Raw genomic sequence first — 22,325 nt, forward strand, 5'->3', positions numbered from 1 at the left:
CTCTGTTGTGGCCAGGGAGTGCAGACAGAGCACAGCCAGGCTCTGCCACAGCAACAAGGCCTGTTTACTCCTGGTTTGGAAAACAGAAGCCAGTGAGCCTGCCAGCAGAAATTCTGGGAACTGACCTAATTACATAGGGAGTACCAAGTCAACCCGACTTCAGCATGATGCAATGCCCCCTCCCATGCCCAGCTCTGGGAACTGCTCACCCCCATGCAAGCCAAACCTCTGGTTTACCCTTCTTGGATGAACCAGACACACGAGGGAAACCATGGTGCTGCTGCTGCTCCGTACCAGCAGACTTGCCCTTCCAGTGCCTCCTGTTTCCGTGGCACCTTCTGGTTGGTACCTTCACCTCTTACCTTGACAGTCCTCCAAAGACAAGGGGAGATGAGTAACCCGCCACTGGAACTGTGTTCAAGGACTGAGACAGACATTTTGGGGCCTGATTGAAGCTGTAAGGCAGATCTAGCTGGGAAATGCCATCTAGAGGCCAGAATGTGCTTTTACCCGTTTTTGTATGTCCGGCTTCAGGCAGTGGTAGTGGTTGCTCCCTTCACTTCAGCACAATCCTATTCTCTCATCATCTCTGTGTGAGGGCAGCATTGTCCCTGCTTCACATGCAAGGAGCTGAAGTTCTCTGCTGTGCACCATGGGTTCTTTTTCTATGTCACTATGTATATACAGATGGGGCACTGGTGCACTTAGAGAACCACTGAGGGAAGAAAGCATCTTTCCATCGACACTGAATTTGTGCTGGCACATGGATGGATCAGAGGTTCGCACGGCTCAGGTCTTTGAAAGCAGCAGCTGTGTCCCACTGAAATGGGATGTGGGATGACACAAGCAGATTCCAGAAACCTAGCAACCACAGGGCTTATTCTCTGCACTCCAGAATTCAAGCTTTAACTATCTAAACTTGGATGGAGGGGAAGGAACAGAGAAAAGGCCAAAGTGGGTGACCAGTGCAAACCAGAACTCTGTGAACTGGCCCAAGCAAGTGGCTGGTATTCACTTCAAGATCCAGCAAGGCAAAGGTTGGTAAGACTGGTTATCTGCTAAAGCACCAGGTAAGTGTCCAGAAGGAAAAAAGCCCAACAAAACTCTCCAGAGAACAGCCAGAAGTTAAAATACAGCTGATTTTTGAGGACACCAGCAGCACACTGAGCTCCCAGATGAGGTTCAGGCTCATTGAGCAAGGCACTTCCCATACTTCTGAAATCTGAAACACCCAAACTCCTCGGGAGGCAGAACCGGCACAGAAGCAAGTTCCAACTCTAACCTAGACTTTCCATTTAAAAACTAAACTGAAGCACTTAGAAAGATTATAGGGTGAAGTACACTTAATATACATGTCAAACTAAACAGCTTGGTGAACACAGTATTATGAGAACCATTTTCTTGTGGAAAAGAGGTTCTTTTGATATACTAAGTGGCCAAAGCAACAAACCCCACCATTATCAGCAATAGCACGTCAGACAAGAGGAGAGCTTTGTGCAGGAAGATCTTCCACCCAATGCAGCTCTTGTGGGAAGCAAGTGAGTGATGGTACAATAGTGCAAGCTGACTGATGACAGCCCCAGCAAAGACTTCTCCCCCCTCCAAAAAGAGTGACTGAAATCCTATCTGTGCTGAGAGGATCAGAATGGGATCTGCCCTTTCAAAGATGGAACACAAAATTAGGAATTGATCTCTTCTTGATTTATTTGGGTTCTTTTTGGATAGAAATAGGCTCCTGCAGAAAGAAAGGTAAATGCTTCCTTACAAAGACAAGCCTCGCATGCCCTTTCTCAGGTTTCCTCATGATATCTTAGTAAGAAGTCAAATCACCCACCAGTCATGGAGGGAATAACAAAAGCAGCTTTAGTGATTTAAGAGATGATGGCAGGACTCCTTTTTGGCAGCCTCACTTTCATTTTTCTTGCATAAGAAAAAGCCAACCATGGAGGAATCAGAGGTGAGAAGTATCTCATTGAGAAGAGGTGGCTGTGATCACCAGAACAACAAAACAGAGGACAAGGGTGGAGAGAGGAATGCTGATGTGCTGGGCTGGGATTGAAGAGGGCACAGCAGGGTGTTTATTCATAGTCCACAGGGTTCAGCAGCTGTTTCGAAACAAGGAGTCACACCAAAAAGAACTGTTAGCACAGCTCCTACAGGAGCTTTCATTTCAACCCAGACAAAGCCATCTTGATAATAGCGAGAGGGAGGAGGGACTTCTCTGGACTCTGTTCCAGAGAATTAGTGAGATTTGGCTCATTGTTCATGTCAAGATGTCAAAGCAATCATGAAAATCAAATAGAAAAGAATCCCTGCAGGGCTCCTCAGGCCTTGGCCCGGCGTAGGTGGGGGTAGCTCTTCAGAGTCCTCTCTATTGCTTCATCCAGGCTCACCACTGGTGAGTAGCCCATGGCTCTTTTAGCCCGGTCACAGCTGTAGTAGTGGAAGGTTCCAGCTAAAGCCACCCGCATAGGGGTGAACGTGGCCTTGATGGAGACCAATGGGCTCAGCAGCCACAGCACCAGAGACAGGACCAGGGCCAGGTAATACGCCAGCCAGTAGGGAATGTGGTACTTGGGAGCATCGTAGTTCAAGCCAGTCAAGATACGGGACATGAAAGCCCAGAAAGGAATTGGTTCATCATTTGTGATATGAAATGCCTGGAAGAGAGGAAGACAAAAAGCCAAGTGATAAAATCATTGTGGTTTTCACAAACTGGTCTCTATGATGGTCCATCTCATGTTCATGCTGAGGAGAACTGACATCCCTGACTTAACTGAGACCATGAGGAACTGCTTTGTGCTGACCACCTCTGCCTGGAAAGCGATGAACCCCTCCTTGGCTAAGGAAGGCAGCTACTGCTGACGCTCCAGAGGTCAGGATCACTTGTAAACAGTCCAACTGAATGACTTAGCACAATGCAAACGCACCACAGTATGTGCATGGCAGTGCCATGGAGATTTAGAAGAGTTTCTCCTGCTTTGAACCCTATTGTAAAAGCTAAATAACTATGTTTCTCATGCACACATCTTGGCTGCCCACAATTCTGCCTGGATTTCCTTTCACAAAGAGTTTTATAGCATGAAATTAAAGTATAGTCCTACATCTTAGCCCATGTGGTTACATGCAATGGTCACCACATGGACAACCATTCATTATAGCCACAGACAGAAAAACCCTGACCCATTTGCGTGCCGTCTCCATTCATCTCCACAATAGAGGTTCAGGACAAACAGCAGCATGAATTACAGAGCAGACACACAAAGCCAAGCAGGGCCTGCAGATGAAGGTTGTCTGAGGGACACCCACTCCCCTGCCCAGCTCCTTCCTTACCTTCCCACACAGGGTAGAGCCTTTCTGAAGATTTTCTGCAGCCAGGATGTGTCCATGGACCACATTTTCCACGTAGGTGAAATCTACCAAGTTCTTTCCATCCCTGCACAGACAAAAGGAAGAAGTTTAGCCCTGAGGCAAGTTAGGCTGAAAGTCTGCTAAAGGAAGGACTTCCCCACAAGGTATATTTATTCCAAGTTTCCTCTTCTCCCACTCTTATGCTGCAACTTCACGCTATACCATGTCAGAGAGATGAAATCACTACATATGATTTTAGAGACAGAGGAAAGGCTGTTACTGGCTCAGCTTGTCTCCAGCTTTACATACCTGTAACAGTACCAGTTCTAAACCTCACAAGATAATCAGGTTTTTAGGTGTTGCAGATCCTACAGGGTCAGAGTGATTCACAGAAGCAGAACAAATAGAAACAGAGAGCAGAGAACAGCACAGAGAGAGTCACTTAAGGACAAGCTTTCCATTATGAATTTCTTGGCTCAGGAAGTTCTCACTCACTCCCTCAATGAGCCAACTTCAGCCCTGGCTGAAACAGATTTAACCCACTGTGTTTCTAGCCAGGTACAGAAAGTGAATCTGCACGTCACTTTCAAAAGCTCAGCTAAATCAAACCAACAGTTTGTTACAAAACCATCACCACACTCATTTGGCCATAAATCAGTATTGCTGCAATCCAGCATTCTGAGAAAGAGTGATTTTCATTTCCTGCATTCATTGATGAATAACTTTGATTTGCTTTCTTGGAAGGGATGTACAGGCTGTAGCTGTAGGAAAACTTAGATGGGGAATGCACACAAACCAGCTCCTTTTATGAAATACAAGTCTATTATAGATTAAAGAGCACATTTCTTCTCCATAGCATAATACAATCAATAAAAATATCCTCAGTAGTAGCTTGAACTATTTCTTGCTCTAAACTTCCAGCTAGAAGCACTGCCAGGCTCAATAACAAGGCAAATACCTTTGATCTTACAATCAGAGATATTCAAACACTGCCATAGAGGCCTTTTAATTGCTACCAGAAGTGTGTATTAATTAAATTAACAGCAACTAATCTGAGCTTTCTCATATTTAAAAGGGCAGCTCTTTACATCATGTAAAGACAGCTCAAGCTACATCAGCTCTCCCCACTGACAGCCTTTTTGCACTATGAACACTTACCTAAGTGCAGGAGTCCCTGACACAGAAGGATTGTTTAAAAGAGAATCCTGGATCACAAGTGATAAATCAAACCTCCCCATACTCCTTTCCGTGCCACAACAGCAGCTTCAATTTAATAACAGCTTTAATATTATTCCTTTCCAAAAAGCGCTTTGTAGGTTGAGCATCAGTTTTAACAAATGCTATTAAAGGACTGAGCCTTCCTCACCCAATGATGAACTTCATCTTGCCACTCTTAGCTGCTTCAATGAGGATGGGAACCAGCTGAGGGTCTCTAGGACCAAATATCCCATGGGGACGAATAGCAGTAGTGAAGAAGTTGTTGTCTGGGTCATTTGCGCTGAGCACTTCCTGTCGGGAAAAGAGAAAACCAGATCAGGAGAGAGGCTGGGAAGAAAAACACAGCTTCATAATATGTTCCCAGATCATCACTAAGGGGTGGGTGTTCCCCCATCTCCTTGAAAAGGCATTAGTGGAAGAAACAGTCCATCCATCTCTTTACAAATGATCCTACCTTTCTTCTCCCACTTCTCTTAAATAAGAAAAACAGACAAAAATCTGTTCTCATTATTGAGCGCTTCATGAATTGACAGACAAAGCAAGGGGACTCCTCACCTCTCTCATTTAACACCACAGGAACCAGGGGAGCCTTTAAAGTTCCTTCACTCCACTGGAGAAAAGAAGGACACTGCGGAATTCCATCTCTCTCTCATCCATCAATGGATGATTTCCACACGATTCAGGAGGAGTGTGATCCCACCTTCCTGCAGCACCAAGTGCTAAGCACATTTAGCCAGGCATCTTTGGAGATAATTTAACTCTACTGGGAGTTTCCGGTATTAAACACTAATACTTTCAGTGTTTCACCCCAAAGATGTGATTACTACTTTTAGAAGGGCAGTTTTAAGCATTGGGAAAAACAGTCTTGTCCATATGACAAATACCTTCTCCTGGAGGATCTTCGTCTCTGTGTAATAGTCGATGGGGTTTTTTGCATATGGGAGGTCTTCTGACCCGTTTTTTATGTCTGTGCCCTCAAAAACGACACTGGCACTGCTGGTTAACACCAGCCTCTGCAAAAGATGCAAAAAAACCCAGCTGTTTAAAGCCCAAGACAAAAGGCTCCTTATTTACAAAGGCTGACTAAAGACAGTAAGAATGTTTAATCAACTGAGATAAACTAAGTGTAGAAGAACATGGACTTGCAGGAGATGATCTGAAACTGCAGGTGAGAAAACTCCCACTTTTAAATCGAATTATTTAGTGCTACCTAAAGGAGATTGAAACATTTCCACCAACATCCAAGGCCAAACATGTCAGGAAAATCAGAGCACCCACTTGGCACATTTCAGCCCTTAACACACAACGAGTGTTTTTAAGATATATTCACTCCTCTTGATGATAACAATATCACAGAGATTAAAGCAGAAAAGAATTCTAATCTTGGATGGTTTTGTACACTCCTGGATCCAAACCAGGAAATCAGTGATGTCTTGGAGTAATCGGAAACATGTGGGTTTAAACAAGATCTACATTGTAATAGAAAGAAGACCAGATCCAACAGAGTTCCAACAGGATGGATCTCCTCGCTCTGAAAGAATCCAGACTAAGCCTGAAGGAAAACGCCACATGGCCCATTTCCTATAACAGTTTATTACATGAAGGGAGAAACCACCCCAGCAAATAAGAAGCTGTGGGCTGGGAGCCCTCGGTGATAGACACCAGTTAATTGTAGACATTAACACTGCTGCATTTGCGCTGGTTTCCTCTGGCTCTTTCTTTTTTGGGCAAATGACTTTCCAAATCAAATCCCACTGAGCTTATGGCACAAGTGTGTTCCTTCTCATTGTATGTTAAAGAATTCATATAGGTAATAGATACCATGAACACTTCCACTGCTGGAAAAGCTCTCTTTAGAACCATCCCCTTATTACAGCCTGAAAGAACACACTTGTGGGTGATCTCCCATGGGTGATTCCCAGACGACTGGTAGGACAAATTTTAATGGATGCTTTTCCTGCAGTCAGGAAGATTGCCATGAGTGGGTTTTCTGTGGCAAACACACCAGACACTAAGCAGGAGACCAACTGAGTCTCTTCTAATTTTCACAGAACAAGTAGGTATTTGCTGTCTCAGACACCTCTATCCCTCTCTCAAACTAGACTGAAATTGGTCCATGCTGCAACTGTTACAAAGTCACATCAGCACCTTATAGTCTGTATGTGCTTTTCTTCCCTTACCTGCACTCCAGCTTCTTTGCAGGCTTCAATGACAGCTTTGGTTCCCATAAAGTTCACCTTATAAAACAGTTCTCTGTTGTCGCTTGAAGGTGCTGGCGACGCGCAGTGAAATGCCACTGACACACCTTGTAGAGCTGGGAGCAAAGCCTGGAGGAGACATCACATGAGGCAGCAGTGAAGCAACAGCAGCACCACTCAGGGGAAACAAAAACAGGGAGGAAATAAAACACAGATCTTTTTCTTACGGAAACAAACCCACTAAATTTCAAGTCATGTCCCCTCTATAAAGGTGAGCAGCTGTAAGAGGATTAGCACCCAGGATCTCCACCATGTCCTCTCCTTCTTGCTAGGTAAAACCATACTACATCTTTCCTTCCCAGGGAAGAACCTGGGAATTTTCTAAGACCTAGAGGCTACCTTGACTTAGCAACCTGCAGTAGTCTCAGTGCAGGTACGAGAAATTACCTAGAGACAGGAGTTAGAAAACCCAGCAAGCAGCAGGTTTAGCAGCACCAGTACCCCATGGCACTGTTTGCATTGGAGATGACTGGCAGAGAGCTCTGAGCCATGGTTCATTACCCTGCTGGGGAGATGCCTGTTCACATCACATACAAATGTTTTGCCAAGGCTCATACAAGGCTGAGCTAAGGCAAGAGGTCTCAGCTGACTGTTAGGAGTGATGCATTCTGCTGTTCTCATGCAGCTGGGGTTAGCCAGGAGAGCACCCACACACCATTACCAACAGGGACTGTAATTACACTGTGTGTCTGAGCTAACAGTAATGCAAATCATGATACACAAACAAGTTCTGTTCTTTTCAGCTTCAAGCAGACATCAAGTAAGTTCCTTTAAATGCTCTAGATGAAGGTTTGAAAACTGCTTTGGCTACTGGCTTCCCAGGGCACAGCTGGGGGCCATATCCACACACCCTTTACAACCTGTGCAATGCCTTCAGGTGTTGCGGTGCCTCAGGCAAGGCTCAGTAAGCTGCTCAAGGGACCATTTATTTAAACAGACATCCCTTCTCTCTGCCCATATCATTAGTCTGTACCTCTTTGTCACAGAGGTCTCCCAGGAAGAACTGCACTCTGTCATTGTCAAACCTCTTCTGAATATCAAACACGTTGACTGCATAACCCTTCTCCAGGAGCTGCTCCACCATGTGCTGGCCTAAGAATCCAGACCCGCCGATCACGGTACATTTCTTACCAGCCTGTGAAGACAGGGAGAAAAGCACCTTAACATGCAGACATACACCAAAGTGCACAAGTAAACTGCTCTGAGATCTGAATGTGCTGGAATGTTGCTCTAATCAGTGTGTAGTTTAACTATAGGAGTCTGTACTTAGGTATCAAAAGACTCTTGAATCAGTCTGTGCTTAAAAGTTCAGACACACCAACAGTCCACATGGCTCACGCTGGTACTTTGACAGGACTCTGCCTTAGAACCAAGTGGCTCCCATAGTAGAGAAGAAAAAGAGGAATGGCTCTCACAAACTCTGCCCTGTGGCAAAGCAAACAATCTGCTTCAGCCACATGGCACAGATAATTCAGAACACCAGAACTGTCACCATTAGCAAGGGCAAAACCATTTTCAGACCATGTGAAACTTAAGTTTCTCCAAGCCAAGAAAGCAAACAGGTCAAGGCAAGGATTGTCCTTTTCAGCCGGCCATTGGTAGTTCCTTCCTTTTTTTTTACGCTTGTTCAAATCCATGGCTAGAGTCACTCACAGATTCCAGTCTGGTCACTCATGTAACTAAGACCTCACCCCCAACACAGAACATGCAAGCACTGAGTCTGAGGAAGCTTTCATACAAAGAATGCTCTGTTTGGGTTGGAAATAGGTGTACTTATTGTTGCTACACAAAACCCCACCTCTGCAGTTACACTATTGAGCTGAAGGGAATTTTAACCCAGTGAGACCGCACAAAAACAACAGTTATTCAGAAGTTTCCAAGTGCTACATCCTTAAACAAAGGTTCTACTGTGTCAATTACCCACAGCAGAAATTAGAGGAGCTCAGCACTGCTGCTCAGTCACAGTAAAGCATAACCAGTTATTTAGAATGGTGCATGCAAAGCACAATATGATTCAAAACATTAAAATAAAGCTCTAACCGGTTGGCCCAGCGGTCTGTGTGAGTTTGATAGTTGGAAGAGAACAGAAAGAGAAAGAATATGTGAGTCTAAGGACCCTCTGCAGCTCACTCTCCCACTACAACAGTTTTACACACACTTGCTCATCAGCTCCCTGATTCTCTAAACTCAGTCACATCCCTCTGCAGTACCCTCCCCCAGTCAGCATTTGCAGCCTCTTCAAAGGCAGCCACTCCATTCCATCAATATTTCTCCTTGCCTCCCCGTGTCCTTTATTCTAAGGCTCCTTCCAAACCAAACCACTCTGATTCCAGCTCATTCTTCATCAACTGAGAGCACCTGAGCTGTGCACCACACTTGGATGTGCTGAACTATGTTCTACAGCGGCAGAACAACGCCCTCTAGCCCTAACCATCAGGATCATCTTCTGCTAGTACAGATGAGACAGTCCAGGTTCTTCTGAATGATAGTTCTCCACTCCCCCAGCTATCCTGGCAGTATTCTAACTGGTGATGAGCAGCAGAGTATTTAAATAACCTTTAGTGCACTTTTAAGATACACAATCTAGTGCAACACCTCTTGGGAAAGGACTAAATGAACCAGAGTCTGCAACTGCAGCTAATGGGGCTGCACCTGGACTCATCAGTGGGTAGTAAGCCACGCTACACATGGTTGTATTGATTTTAGGATATGAATTACTACCTATCTAGTGTTGTTCTATGAAGATACAATAGCTTGTTCACACTCTACCATGATACTACATTAGGTTTTCTGTTTGTTTCCTAAATTTCTGAGATTCACTGGTCCCCCATAAGCTTCATATGACTTAATAAAATAGTTCAGAAGGTGGAAAGTTATCTACAAACAAGAGCCACAGGTAGTACAACAGCTGAGTAAATTGTACTTCTAAGATCAATGTCCAAACCCCCTTCTGAGCTAAGCAAAATGTTACTCTTTCCATGTTCTAACCTCCTGTGCTCAATGCAGTAACCATAGAAGGAGGTTACAATGGGAGGTAGATCTCAGGGACCTCAGCTGGGCCTTTATAACGAGAAATATGTTATAAAACATGTAGAAATGCTCTTGGAGTAACTAAACTCCAGCCCAATTGATCTGGCACTCATAAAGCCAGGGGTGTACTTGGGGGGCTGGAACATTCCTGGATCTCTTTGGAACTAAGAACAGCAAATGATTCCTTAGAAAAATCCCATTTTCTCTGCCAGTATCTCTAGAGTTGGTGTTAATGCAGCAGCAGTCTCGTGTCTTCCCTTGTAACACTCAGAAAGATCTATGAAAATGTTTCTGCAAGACAAATCTTCATAAAGCATCATTTAAACCCTGAACTCACCGATCTGAGGTGTGTGGCCATTTCTCAGGTGATTCCCTCTCAACCTGATTCCTTTAAGAGAGAAGAGGATTATTTCATTCACAATACCTTTTAACACATTTCCAGTTAAAGAAGTTGGAGTTTGAAGCCATTACACTAAAGCAGAAGCATGAAAACAGGTAATTCTCCCTGCCCTGCTGAACAAAATGAGCAGTACAAGAGTAACAGTGACTTCAAGCAGCTTTCTGAAAGGCGTAATTTTAATATCACAAAATCCCTTTGATAACAAAGGCACCATCTTATCTCAAATGCTAGTGTTAGCTTCACAGACTTCCTTTAAGCCTTAATATTTACACCCCAACCAACATGAACACAACTTCAGGTTCTGGCAACGTCCTCTTCAAACATACAGTTGTTCAAGAGTGTCAGGAACAACAAAACAAACTGGAGCTCAAGCATTTCAGCAGCACCAAGCCCACCTGCTCCACAGCAGCAAGCACAGCACAGCCAGCTTCTCCCACGCCGCCTCTCCTCACCCCTCAGCCCCTACCCCCAGCACCCCAGGCCCAGCTGCCCACCTCACACACCCAGAAACTACCCTTGTACCCCCATCTCCCCACACCACCCCCACCTCCTCCACACACCCCTGCCCACGCCCCAGCCCTCCTCACAGCCCTGCAACCTCCCTCAGCTTCCCTCCCCACACACCCGGCGCCATGTTCACACCCACTCTCAGCCCCCTCAGCGCCCCAATCCCCACAACTCACTCCCCGCCCCAACCCTCCCCACAGCCCTGCGGCCTCTGCTGCCTCCAGCCCGCCCCTCCGGGCCGCCCAGGACCCTCACACCGACCCTTCCCCACTCACCGCACCGACACCGCTCACACCCTCCGCCGCCCGCCCTCTCGCCCGCCCTCACGCCCGGCCCGGCTCCGCCCACCCCTCCTCGCCCACCAATCAGCGCAGACGCTTCCAGCAGACCCCGCCCACTCCGCCGGCTCCCGCCACTTCTCCTCCCGCGCGCCCTGGGCTGAGCATCGCGTTAGGTGCCTGTCGCTCGCTGATTGGCCCGCGGCCTCTTCCCTGGGGCCAATCGCGTTGACAGAGGAGGGAGAGGCTCTTCCCGCCCTCCTCAGTCGGCCTCTTGGACCCGCCCCAGCCACCTGTTGGCCAATAGCAATTGTCTAAGCGCTTCCCAATAGGAGTGAGGGTTGCCATGGCAGCGGCGTAGGGGCATTAGCCAATGAGAAAGCGCAGCTGCCGTGACCGGAGCCGCCGCGGGGCAGCGGCCGCCGGGATGGTGAGTGCGGCCCGGGCCGGGCCTCGGGCCCTGCCCCGCTCCGCTCCGTTTTCCCGGCGCCGCGGGGCGGGCTGGGGGCTGCGGCGGCCGCTGCCCTGCGGGCCTCACCCACCCTTCTCGGGGCGGCGCGGCCTGATCCTCCTTCGCTCTTGTGTTGCTGCGCCAAGGCCTCCAGCTTGCCGAAGCCCTCTCAGGGAGGCGCGTCCCGGGAGAGGAAAGCGAGCCCCAAGCTGGAGCTCACCGAGGAGCAGAAGCGGGATATCCGCGAGGCTTTCGACCTGTTTGACACGGGCGGCACCGGGAACATGGATGTTAAGGAGCTAAAGGTGAGAGTGTGCCCGGTGCTGATGGCGCAGTTCTGCTGAGGTTGCAAATAATAGAGGCACAAACGCCTAAATGTCCTTAAACGGGAGAGATCCCCCCGGCTTAAAACGCTGCTGTCAACAGGTCCATCTGCCTCTTTAATTCTAGCTCTTTCCTGCTGCTATCGCGTGCCTCCAGGGCTGGGCTGGCCAAAGTGCATGGATAGTTCTGTACTCTTGTACCATCACCTCTGCTACTAAAACATCAAAAAGGGGTTGTGTGTATTAAAAAGGTGGGGTTTTCCCTGCATGTGTGTTGCTGAGGACTGCATGCTTTGTAAATGAGGTTGTCCGAGCTATAGAACATATCAATGGGATTTATTTTCATGCTTTTATTGCAAAACATTTTCGGTCCCTCCCCACCCCTGTCCTGTTGGAAGAATAGTAACCAGTAAATCAGGACTTATTTTGCTTTCAGAATTTGCCTTTCCTCTTTGTAGCTGGATGTGCATGTACTTAAGACCACAGGGAGGAGAACTGATTCCAAACTTGCCACTTGTCCCTTTATCAGAGGAACTAAAGCTAAAGCCTGTAGGTGTGCATGGGGCTGCAAGGGAAGGCATCCTCGAGTGCTCTGCTTATGAGACTGTTGTCAAAGGCACACAAAGTGTTTGAACTGTATTTTCCCAAAATTCACTGGAAAAAGTTTTTGTCACTAGAATAAAAAATCAACTGAGTGAAGTTCCCTGAGGTCTCCCAGCTTCAGACCTTCCACGTTTGTGCCATCAGATCTGTTTGTTAGAGTCCAGCAGAGTTGCAGGTGTGATAGAAGCTTCTTTCATGGTGTCACTTCGCTTGAAGTTATTTTGTTGAGACACTTCTGGGTCTCCCACTTGCCACCTTGCTTACAACAGGCCCTGAAATAAGCTTTATTATCACTATTCCTATTCCTCAGTGTCACGTTTCTCATTGCAAAGGGAACACTGGTAGCAATTCCGCTGGCAGGAATGACATAACATTCAGTTTTCCAGCAGCTTTGGAAATTGCTCTCCACAACCCTGTGTGACAGTTTGGGATTTTTCCTTCAAAATATGCATGGAAGTGGCACTCTCTGAGTGCCCATCACAAGAATTTTACAAAGGACTTACCAAAATAGGCTGCGTTTAGACAAAAAATCCACATTTAATCAGAGAAAACACTTCTCCAAGGCTGTGTTGCAGAGCTTTGTCCTCCAAAGTCTCACCAGTTCTGAGCTGGGAGTGGGAGATGCTTTTTTTCTGGAGACACAGGACTTGGTTACAACATGATCTGGCTTAAAGTTCAACTTTCCCCCCTCCTGTGGTTCTGTTTAGAGTTTTCTATGATTATAATTGGTTTTTGTCCTTACAGGTGGCCATGAGAGCGCTTGGGTATGAACCTAGAAGAGAAGAGATCAAGAAAATGGTATTGGATATCGATAAGGAAGGAACAGGAAAGATCAGCTTCAGTGGCTTCATGAGAGTGATAACACAGAAAATGGTATGTGACTTCGAAAAGCACTTCTGAAAGTGGCTGAGCACTTTCATCTGGTTTTAGTAGGAGATGAAAGCACTATTTAATCTTAACAACGACATAGCTAGAAGTTAGAATTGCAAGACAGTTTCCCTGTCTCATTTTTTCCAGGCAAGGTTGAAATGTTGGTGTCATGAACAAGTTTCTTTAACAGTTGGGTTTTCATGTGTGTAAGAGAAGAGGAAAAACCCAAAATCAAGATTTTTATCACAGATTTAAACCAGCTCTGGCCTGCAGAAAGCTGTTGGGGGTATCACCACATGACAGGGGTGGTTGCATAGCAATGGACTGTGCTGTCTTTTCTTGAGCTTTAGAATATATTACAGGTGAAATCTCTGGTTTCAGAAATCTTAAAACATATTGAGTAAAACCAGATATTTAACAGTAGAAGATCCCTTTTTTGAAATCCCAGAGACATCTGGCTTGGTTAAATTTGCTCTTCAGAGAGCTTCTTAGTCTAATGCTTGTCTTAATAACCTAATATCAAGTGTTACCTACCACATAACCACTACTTTTTTCCCTTAAACTTATTCTTCCTTCTTGAAGGTTGAAAAAGATTCCAAAGAGGAGATTCTCAAAGTCTTCAAACTTTTCGATGACGATGAAACTGGCAAAATCTCTTTCAAAAACCTCAAACGTGTCGCCAGAGAACTGGGGGAGAATCTCACGGATGAGGAGCTGCAGGTTTGTTTGAATGGGAATTACCTCAGTGGGGGAAGGAAGCTCAGGGTCAGCTTCCAGCAGCAGCCACTTGGGTTTAGCTGCTGTCCTCTAAAGGAATTGTTAGGAAAATCTGCCTGTCCTGGCAGAGATGGAAGAGCCCCCATCAGGCAGGGATTGGAGATCTTCACAGTAGCTGGAGCACCTCTGCTGTGGAGCCAGGCTGAGAGAGCTGGGCTGGTTCAGCCTGGAGAAGAGAAAGCTCCTTAAGGAGAGACCTTAGAGCAGCTCCAGTGCCTAAAGGGGCTCCAGGAAACCTGGAGAGGGGCTTTGCACAAGGGCCTATAGGGACAGGACAAGGGGAATGGGTTTAACCTGCCAGAGGGGAGATTGAGATGAGGTCTTAGGAAGAAATAAACATTTTGTGGCATAGCAGGTCTGACGTTGAGCTAACACTGTCCCCTCCAATGCAATGTACTAAAAAGTGGTTCTAATTCTGAATTAATGAGATAGTTCTAATCCAGTCTAACCTGCCTCTGATTCCTGAACACAAATATCTTCCAGGAAATGATTGATGAAGCGGACAGAGACAGGGATGGGCAAGTGAACGAGCAGGAATTCCTGCACATCATGAGCAAGACCAGCCTTTACTGAAGGTTTCATTTCTGTTTTGCACATGTGTATAAACATTTAATCGGTGCCTCACTTTTTTACAGCGTTTATTTCTTTTGAGACAGCAGAAAATACAGGTCAGTGTTCTTCTTGAAGTGGTTCTTTTTGATCTTACACTCATGTTTGTGAGCAGTTTGCAAACCTGTTTACATGTAAAAACGTGGCTGCTGCTTTGTGCTCGTAGGATCTTTACACTCTGTGTATAAATCACATTTGTCAGTGCCGGTGTTCAGACCTTTCTCTGACCAAAACCCATGTGTCAAACGATTACGGTTTGGCAAAGAGAGGACTCAAAACTCGATAGTGCAAAGCTATTATTCAGCAGTTGATGGGTTTAGTTCAATGCCTGGGTTTGGGCCCAGCTGCAGTGGACTGTTTATATGACATATTTGCAGGGATCAGCTCTTTAAACTCTGTTTTACAGTGATTACCCTCTCCCCCCTTTTTAGTGTGTTCTTTAAAAATAAATAAGTAAATAGATTGCTGCAACTTACTGTACTGTTGCTCAGTACCAACCTTTAGAGAACTCTCTTTGCAAAAGGAGAGGAAAGTGGCCAGTGCTGCTGCTGCAAGCTCTGGATGTTTGCAGGAATCATCAGTGGCTTCAAATATAAGATTGTATTTAAAATAAAGTGTCTTATTTTAAGCCATCAGAGTTGTGGAAGGAAGCACACAAATGGCGCCACAGGCGCTCTTGTCTGCTGACAGAGGAACAGCTGACTCTTTGCTTGCCCTCATTTCCCCTCATGAACCTCCACACGGCTTCATTGCTTGTTTCATAGAATCCCACACTGGATTGAAGGGACCTTAAAGCTCATCCAATTCCAACCCCCTGCCACGGGCAGGGACACCTTCCACTAGAGCAGGTTGCTCCAAGCCCCTGTGTCCAACCTGGCCTTGAACACTGCCAGGGATGGGGCAGCCACAGCTTCTCTGGGCACCCTGTGCCAGCGCCTCAGCACCCTCACAGGGAAGAACTTCTGCCTAATATCTAACTACCTTTACATGTCTCTGGGCTCTGGAGAAGAAAACCTGGCCAGAATTGAGAACCTCTGGCCACAGTGAGCTTTTAGGTGGTGAAGTTGTCCCAAAACTCTCACCCACTTTCCTACCCTGATTGTGAATTTCCTCTGTCACATTTTCATGAGCACACCAGGATAACATTAACCTAGAAAGGTTGGACCAGGTGACCCTTGAGGTCTCTTCCAACCTGGGGTTCTATGATTTTGCTAACTCAAGAGAATAATTTTACCTCTTCCCCTCAGACCTGGATGCTAACATTGGTTTGATTCTGCTTTCACTGATATTACGTTCATGCCCAAGTCTGAGTTCTAACAAATCCCAGCAAAACAAGTGGGGTTTTGCTGCTGGTGACTTCTTCCTGTATAATTTTCCCACTCATTGGCCAACCAGTAGCACATAGAGCCTGTCCTAATCCCGAGTAAAAGGCAAAAATGAAGCAGAATTCAGCCTATGTAAAGTGTCAGCTTTTATTCAGTAGCACAACCACATTCCTGCCTTTTGCCACTAATTCATCTGTGAGGTGGAGGTGTGGGGGAGCCTTGCAGTGCTGGCAAAGATGGATGTGTGAGAAGTCTCAGACAGGGACTATTGCTGTTGACACATGACATGCTCATGTTGGGTCAGCCCAGTCACACTGACATGACCCAGGCAACTCCTCAGCCACTCCAAACCAAGTCAGTGGCTGTATTTGGGCCCTGTGGAGACCTGGGTTCTGCATGGCAGCTCCATGCGTGCCTACGCTCCAGTTCCTGCCAGTTTGCTGGGCTCTGTCCTTGGCAGAGCACAACAGCACTTATATTCCTCTGGAGTTCTGCCTCCTCAGCAGCACCCGTGCTCCAGTGTGGGGGAAGAACTTCGTTTGAGCAGCAGTTTGCCTGCTGAGATGTGGATGTGAAAGGGGAAGAACATTATCCGAGGCTCCGTGCCTGCCCTCCAGAGGAGATGGGTTCTGTGGCTTTGTGGCATTCAGGCAAGTCTGACCACTTCTTTGACCATTTTTCCAATGCCATCGTAGATGTCATGGATGGGGGCGTTGCACATGAAGGCGCTGGTGGTCACCAGCTTGTTCTTCACATCCACATGAATTTCGGTGACGTGTTTATTCACGTGCTTACAGCCAAGTTCCTTCATGGTCTCTGCAGTCTTGGCGTAAGGCCATCTACAAGAAGAAAAGAGAATGAACCCTGGGTGGGAAGTTGTCATTACACAGAGTGACTGATGAAGGCCAGGAGTGAAAAGTCTGATGATCACAGGGAGATGGATGGTCCTTACAGAAAGCCAGCTCAATAGGATCCAAATGTTTTTCTGTCAGGGGAGTTTCTCTGGGACTATAGAACCAGGAAAAACTTCACATTATGGTGACATAATAAAATGATTCTCCCAGGTATTCGAAAGGTTTCAACTTTTAACTGTTAAGTCTTCCCAAGGGCCCTGGTTACTAAATGCCTCACTCCAGAGCTATGGCACAGTTTGTCTTTGAAGTGGCATCTGTGGAAGTAAGAGCATAACTGAAGGGTGGCTTTTGCCATGGGTTGGAGGGAAACAAGCTCCCTCCTGTTACTTCTCTTTGTTCCACTGATCCTTCTGGTATCCTCCCTCCCTATTCTTAGTAAAGGAGAGGACATATTCCTCCTGTCCAGAAATCTTAACATTTTCCTGACTCAAACTCTCATTTATTCCCTTATGATTCTTGCAGTCTCTTGTACCCCACATGCTAAACCAGCCCCATTGCAGAAAACTGTACAAATAAAATCAGATTTCTAATTTTAACATGAGGAACATGTAAATTACAAGGGGGACATTAAAAACTCTGAGTATTTAGTTTATCAGCCAAGTTAATGCATAACATGGATCATTCATTCTCAGAAATAACGTTCAGCTGGGACAGGGTGCTATATACACCCAGGGGGCATTGCTGATTCCATGACATTCCTGGTGGGATTTCCTCTGGACACACTGAGGCTACTCACTTCTCACACTCTGTGTCATGACCCACGGTCAGCTCACAGCCTGGGAAGATCTTGGCTGCCAGCACTGGGGAAATGCAGCACAGGCCAATGGGCTTCTTGGCAGCGTGGAATGCCTTCAGGACGTCCTCCACCACTTTGGAGATGACGCAGTTCTTGCCTTGGGTAGCCCAAGTACTCAGGTTTTTAGCCACTCCAAAGCCACCTGAGAGAAGAGAAACAGATTAGACTGGAAGATCAGTACTCCAGGGCAGGATTTTTCCAGGTATGACTTGGTAGGATGCTAAAATGAACTGGGTGCATGGCAGCATTTGCCCAGTGTGATAAAGGAATTAAAACCAGACAAGCTGAATGTTTGTGAGCTGGCTGCCAGGAGATGAGACATCACAGCACCTTCCTTGCTTCCCTCCAGGACTGAAGCAGAGAGTTAGCAATGCTCTGTTGGGTGCTGTGTTTCACCCATGAATTCTTTTCTGAATTAGGGTGGAACATGCTGACAAGTTCTCACTTGTCTCTTAATCCTTGCTCCAGGCCTAACCCATCCCCACTGAACTGTACAGTCCTGATAAGGAAGTAGCATTCTGGGGAAGGAGAGGCTGCTTTTGCATCCAGTGAAAACAAAGCTCAGCAGGTGGCAGGATGCTGTCCTACCTGGTATGATGAGGGCATCCAGCTCCTTGACATCCAGCTTGGATAGGTCCTTGATGTTGCCTCGGGCTATCCTGGCACTTTCAACCAGCACATTGCGCTTCTCCTGAGTTGGCTGCCCTTTCACGTGGTCCACCACGTGCATCTGGTCAATGTCAGGAGCATAAACCTCTGCCTGGGGAACGACGGGAAAAGTCTGTTATCCTTCAGCCATGTAGCCTAAGCATGTTAAAGATGGTAGATAGTGAATGAAAACACTTGAGTTACTTCATTAGGAAAGAACTCTATTTTCTGTTCTCCATTCCCTGTTCTAGTCTAGTCTAGTCTAGTCTTCATTCCATTCTATTCTCAATTCTCTTCTAGTCTATCCTACTATATCCCACCCTATCCAATCCTCTCCTTTGCTTTGCTTTGCTTCCTTAGACCAGCATGACCGAAAAATAAAAGCCAGGGATTGAACTAACTCCTGAGTTTCCTCCACTAGAGGCCCCTGCTCATCAAGGGATGAGGCAGGACGCTGCTCCCAGCTGCCAGCCCCGGGAATGGCAGGAGGGAACCGACTGCAGCAGCTCCGGCAGAGAAGAGGCAAAATTACACACAGCGGACAAAAGGTCTGGGCAAGTCTCAGCTTTAAGCCGAAGAGAGAATTCACACTTTGAAGGCTTTGGGATTGGGTGCTCTGGCTCCGAGGCACGGGTACATCACCACGGTGGCTGTGTAACTGAGCAACTCCCATTGCCACGAAAAGAGCTCGGAGCTGAGAGTGGTGTTACAGAGGGCTTCTCTCCCTCCTCTTCCAGTCTCACAGTGGCTATTGTCACTAATGGAACATTAGAGCAGCTGCCTAAGGGTCTCCTCTTTTACCCCTACTCAAGTTCAACTAAGAACTTGTCTGTTTTCAGTTCTAATCTTCCGGGGGGTCAAAAAGATGAATTTCAAACAGTGCAAACCAGTAGTAATCTTTTAAGCAGAAGACGGAGTGCAAGCCAAAAAGAACTGAGAATGCGCTTAGGAAAGTTTGTTTCAGACTTTGGAAACACCCCACACAGAGCTCCAAGCCCTCATACAGCAAAGCTGTGAGGGCAGAGCAGAGCCCAGGGAGTTCTCCACGCTGGCTGCAACATCCCCTTCACTGTGCTGTTCATTCTGACTCCAGTCACTTACACTTGGCAATTCCCCTGGCAGCAATGGGGAGCTCGGGATTTGTCCAGCAAGCTGCAAAGCTCCATAGAGACAAGGCTTTGGAAAAAGAGAGGAGTTGGGAAGCAGAGGAGGGTGAAAGGAGCCGGAGACGGGCTTGGTGCTGCTGGGGTGCCTCTTACCTGCGCCCCTTCCCTGCTGAGATGCACCAGCACGGCTGAGGACTCATGGATCTCACTCCCATCGTACACCCCGCAGCCAGCCAGCACCACGGCCACTCGCTTTCCCATGGTCACAGCCAGAGCAGGAGGATTCCCTGGAGAGCCCTGACTCGCTGTGAGTCTCTGTTCAGCACCCAGAGACTTTTATAGCCCGATCCCTCCCCCTGGAGCAGGTGGGGCCGGGAGGGTTGGGCTCGGTTTCTTCCTGGCAGGAGGGGTTTATTTCCAGTACCACAGGCAGGGCATGTAAATATTATTTGTTTCCTCAATTGGCTGCTGCTCTGCAGATCTTCTTCCCAGCACGTTGTGTTCAGAGCATCCCCAGCTGACGTGACCCGCGCAACAGAGCAGCAGTGTTTTTCCTTCTCAGCCCTCCATTTTCCATTCTATTTCAGACCAAACTACCAAAGTCTTTGCACATAGGATGGTACCAAAGTGAGCCCATCCAGAGCGAGTATTCAAGCCAGCATGTTCCTCTATGTGCTCTGGTTTTTAAACCCTGCACTCAAGCCTCAGCCTTTTAACACCAAGATTTCCCTTTCTGACCTTCAAATGTTCTCATCCTCGTATCCCATCTCTCAAAAGTAGACATTTTGCACTCAGTTGTAGTTGTTTCCTGGCCTTTGGGTCCGAAGGTTAGACATTCATCACTTGAATTTGTTATCAACAGCACATTATCAACATCTTTCCATGTGCCAGGAAAGTGCTACCGGGAACTGGCAGAGCCTTGACCTCTGCAGGAGCAGATGGCAGCAAGATTCGCAGTGTGTGATGGGGAAAATCCCCTCCTCATCTTTGTTCTTCTTTGAGCTTTCTGTGTTCTCACCTGAGATGATTATGTACCTCTCTACTTCACCTTTGCGCTGTTGAAATAACTGTGGCCCCTTGAGGCTGTCTTGCCATTCTCAGAGAACAAAAAACTTCATACAACACGTTGAGGAATATTTTTCAGGGGTTATTTATGAGACATTTTCCTTGGGTCACCATCATATTTGCAGGAGACATGAAGTGTATGTATATAATGTATATAAACATGTATATAATGAAGTTATACTTCATTTAGTAGTCAGTTATAGCAGGCAAGAGGAAGATCCTCATTGGTAATGCAGATGGCGTCATTTATTCCATGCACTTAAAACTAGTGACCCCAGGCACCACGTACTCCTATTTGCTACCTATACAAGCAGGAACAAATAGCACGTGAGCAAGGAATTGCAGTCCAGCTGATCTAACACAGGCTTTGCCTTTCAGTTACTTCTATTACCCAGAACAGGAATTAAACTGTGAGCTCTGAGTGGAAAACACCCAAAGCCTTTTCACCCCTGTTTGTTATACGTTATCCAAGGTGCTTTAACTGTATTTTAGAAACCTATCATTTCCTCTTGCTTGAAAAAGCAGCTGAATCATGCTGCAACTTGAAGATAGTTTCTTCCTCCTTCAGCTGGTTAGGGAGCAGTCCCGTTAACGAAGGAACAGAGATGGCCAGAGGTGATGATTTCAACCAACTTCACTTAGCTCTTCCTGTTGCAAACTGATTGAGCAGGTTCCCCTTACCAGTATAATTCCACTTACCAGGTTAGGTGTAACTGGACACATCAGGCTGGTTCCAGTGCCTGCTTCCTCCTGTAATAAGGTCTATCTCAATCAACATATTGAACCTAAAAATCTATCTGCCATTGTCGTGGTTTGAGCCCAGCCGGTAACTCAGAACCACACAGCCGCTCGCTCACTCCCCCCCCCCCCCTTCTTCCTCCCCCCCGCTCCAGGAGGGATGGGGAGGAGAATGGGAAGAATGTAACTCCCACGGGTTGAGATAAGAGCAGTCCCGCAACTAAGGTATAACACAAAACCACTACTGCTACCACCAATGATAATAACGATTAGTGAAATAACAAGGGGAGAGGATACAATTGCTCACCACCCGCCGACCGATACCCAGCCCGACCCGAGCAGTGATCTGGGCCTTCCGGGTAACTCCCCCCGGTTTATATACTGGGCATGACGTGCTGTGGTATGGAATACCCCTTTGGCTAGTTTGGGTCAGGTGTCCTGTCTCTGCTTCCTCCCGGCTTCCCCTCCTCCCCAGCAAAGCATGAGACTGAGAAAGTCCTTGGTTGGAATAAACATTACTTAGCAACAACTAAAAACATCGGTATTATCAGCGTTGTTCCCAGGCTGAAAGTTAAAAAACACAGCACTGCACCAGCTACTAAGCAGGAGAAAAATGACTGCTATAGCTGAACCCAGGACAGCCATAAACATATTCTTCATAACACTTTTCAGCTGAGTTATTCCATTCTGTGTGTGAATGTCAGCACACATTTATTATGGCAAAGACACTGGGCTTTGATATTAACACCTTGCTTTAATCTGCAGTAATATTCCAGTGAAGATGAGTGTGGAGGAACCCTCTTGCCTCAAAGCTCTCCTGGAAGGGTGAGCACAGTTAAAGATGACTGTCCTCCAAAGCACTAAAGAAACCAGGGGAGCCTGAGGGGCACTGTAGGGATGCAGCTGTGCAATAGGAACATGCCATCATGCTCCAGCGGGCTGCCTAGAGGAACATCACAGCTTGCTGCTGTAGGGCCTCTGCAGAGTCACCCTTGACCAGCCCAGTCACAGCAGTGGGAAGCTCTTTACACTGTTCTACATCTGTCATCTTGTCAAGA

The 22,325-nt window shown here is 46.8% G+C and overlaps 3 protein-coding genes across 4 annotated transcripts; 1 reads left to right on the plus strand and 2 right to left on the minus strand.

Annotated features, from left to right (window-relative positions):
* Positions 1–1,679: 1,679 nt before the first annotated feature.
* On the minus strand, positions 1,680–11,106 carry NSDHL (NAD(P) dependent steroid dehydrogenase-like). 2 transcript variants are annotated; one of them, XM_030498244.1, is made up of 8 exons: positions 11,040–11,106; positions 10,195–10,245; positions 7,801–7,962; positions 6,750–6,896; positions 5,454–5,582; positions 4,718–4,860; positions 3,334–3,436; positions 1,680–2,660 (listed from the first exon to the last, which is right to left on the minus strand). In XM_030498244.1, the coding sequence occupies exons 2-8, from the start codon at positions 10,213–10,215 to the stop codon at positions 2,325–2,327; spliced, it is 1,041 nt and encodes a 346-aa protein (XP_030354104.1). In that variant the 5' UTR covers positions 10,216–10,245; positions 11,040–11,106; the 3' UTR covers positions 1,680–2,324. The 2 variants fall into 2 exon arrangements, with proteins under 2 accessions (XP_030354104.1, XP_030354105.1); XM_030498245.1 differs by lacking the exon at positions 11,040–11,106 and adding an exon at positions 10,653–10,708.
* A 266-nt stretch (positions 11,107–11,372) lies between these two features.
* Positions 11,373–14,879, plus strand: LOC115613054 (caltractin-like). The gene is made up of 5 exons (XM_030498077.1): positions 11,373–11,472; positions 11,640–11,798; positions 13,164–13,292; positions 13,872–14,009; positions 14,550–14,879. The coding sequence occupies exons 1-5, from the start codon at positions 11,416–11,418 to the stop codon at positions 14,637–14,639; spliced, it is 573 nt and encodes a 190-aa protein (XP_030353937.1). The 5' UTR covers positions 11,373–11,415; the 3' UTR covers positions 14,640–14,879.
* A 1,254-nt stretch (positions 14,880–16,133) lies between these two features.
* Positions 16,134–19,770, minus strand: LOC115613053 (glutamine amidotransferase-like class 1 domain-containing protein 3A, mitochondrial). Its single transcript, XM_030498076.1, has 4 exons — positions 19,618–19,770; positions 18,299–18,470; positions 17,651–17,852; positions 16,134–16,839 (listed from the first exon to the last, which is right to left on the minus strand). Exons 1-4 carry the CDS (start codon positions 19,723–19,725, stop codon positions 16,647–16,649), a joined length of 675 nt encoding a protein of 224 aa, XP_030353936.1. The 5' UTR covers positions 19,726–19,770; the 3' UTR covers positions 16,134–16,646.
* Between the last annotated feature and the right edge of the window lie 2,555 nt (positions 19,771–22,325).

This window comes from Strigops habroptila, chromosome 9 (assembly GCF_004027225.2).
Source record: "Strigops habroptila isolate Jane chromosome 9, bStrHab1.2.pri, whole genome shotgun sequence".
NCBI classification, from domain to species: domain Eukaryota; kingdom Metazoa; phylum Chordata; class Aves; order Psittaciformes; family Psittacidae; genus Strigops; species Strigops habroptila.

Coding starts and splice junctions, on each gene's coding strand:
- NSDHL (XM_030498244.1), bottom strand. CDS start 10,215: ATGGCCACACACCTCAGATCG. Junction 4,861..5,453: donor CGAAGATCCTCCAGGAGAAG/GTATTTGTCATA, acceptor TTTTCCCGACAG/GAAGTGCTCAGCGCAAATGA. Junction 2,661..3,333: donor GCTCTACCCTGTGTGGGAAG/GTAAGGAAGGAG, acceptor CCTCTCTTCCAG/GCATTTCATATCACAAATGA.
- LOC115613054 (XM_030498077.1), top strand. CDS start 11,416: ATGAGAAAGCGCAGCTGCCGTGACCGGAGCCGCCGCGGGGCAGCGGCC. Junction 13,293..13,871: donor GAGTGATAACACAGAAAATG/GTATGTGACTTC, acceptor TCCTTCTTGAAG/GTTGAAAAAGATTCCAAAGA. Junction 14,010..14,549: donor TCACGGATGAGGAGCTGCAG/GTTTGTTTGAAT, acceptor AATATCTTCCAG/GAAATGATTGATGAAGCGGA.
- LOC115613053 (XM_030498076.1), bottom strand. CDS start 19,725: ATGGGAAAGCGAGTGGCCGTGGTGCTGGCTGGCTGCGGGGTGTACGAT. Junction 18,471..19,617: donor TCAGCAGGGAAGGGGCGCAG/GTAAGAGGCACC, acceptor GTCGTTCCCCAG/GCAGAGGTTTATGCTCCTGA. Junction 17,853..18,298: donor GGATGCCCTCATCATACCAG/GTAGGACAGCAT, acceptor CTCTTCTCTCAG/GTGGCTTTGGAGTGGCTAAA.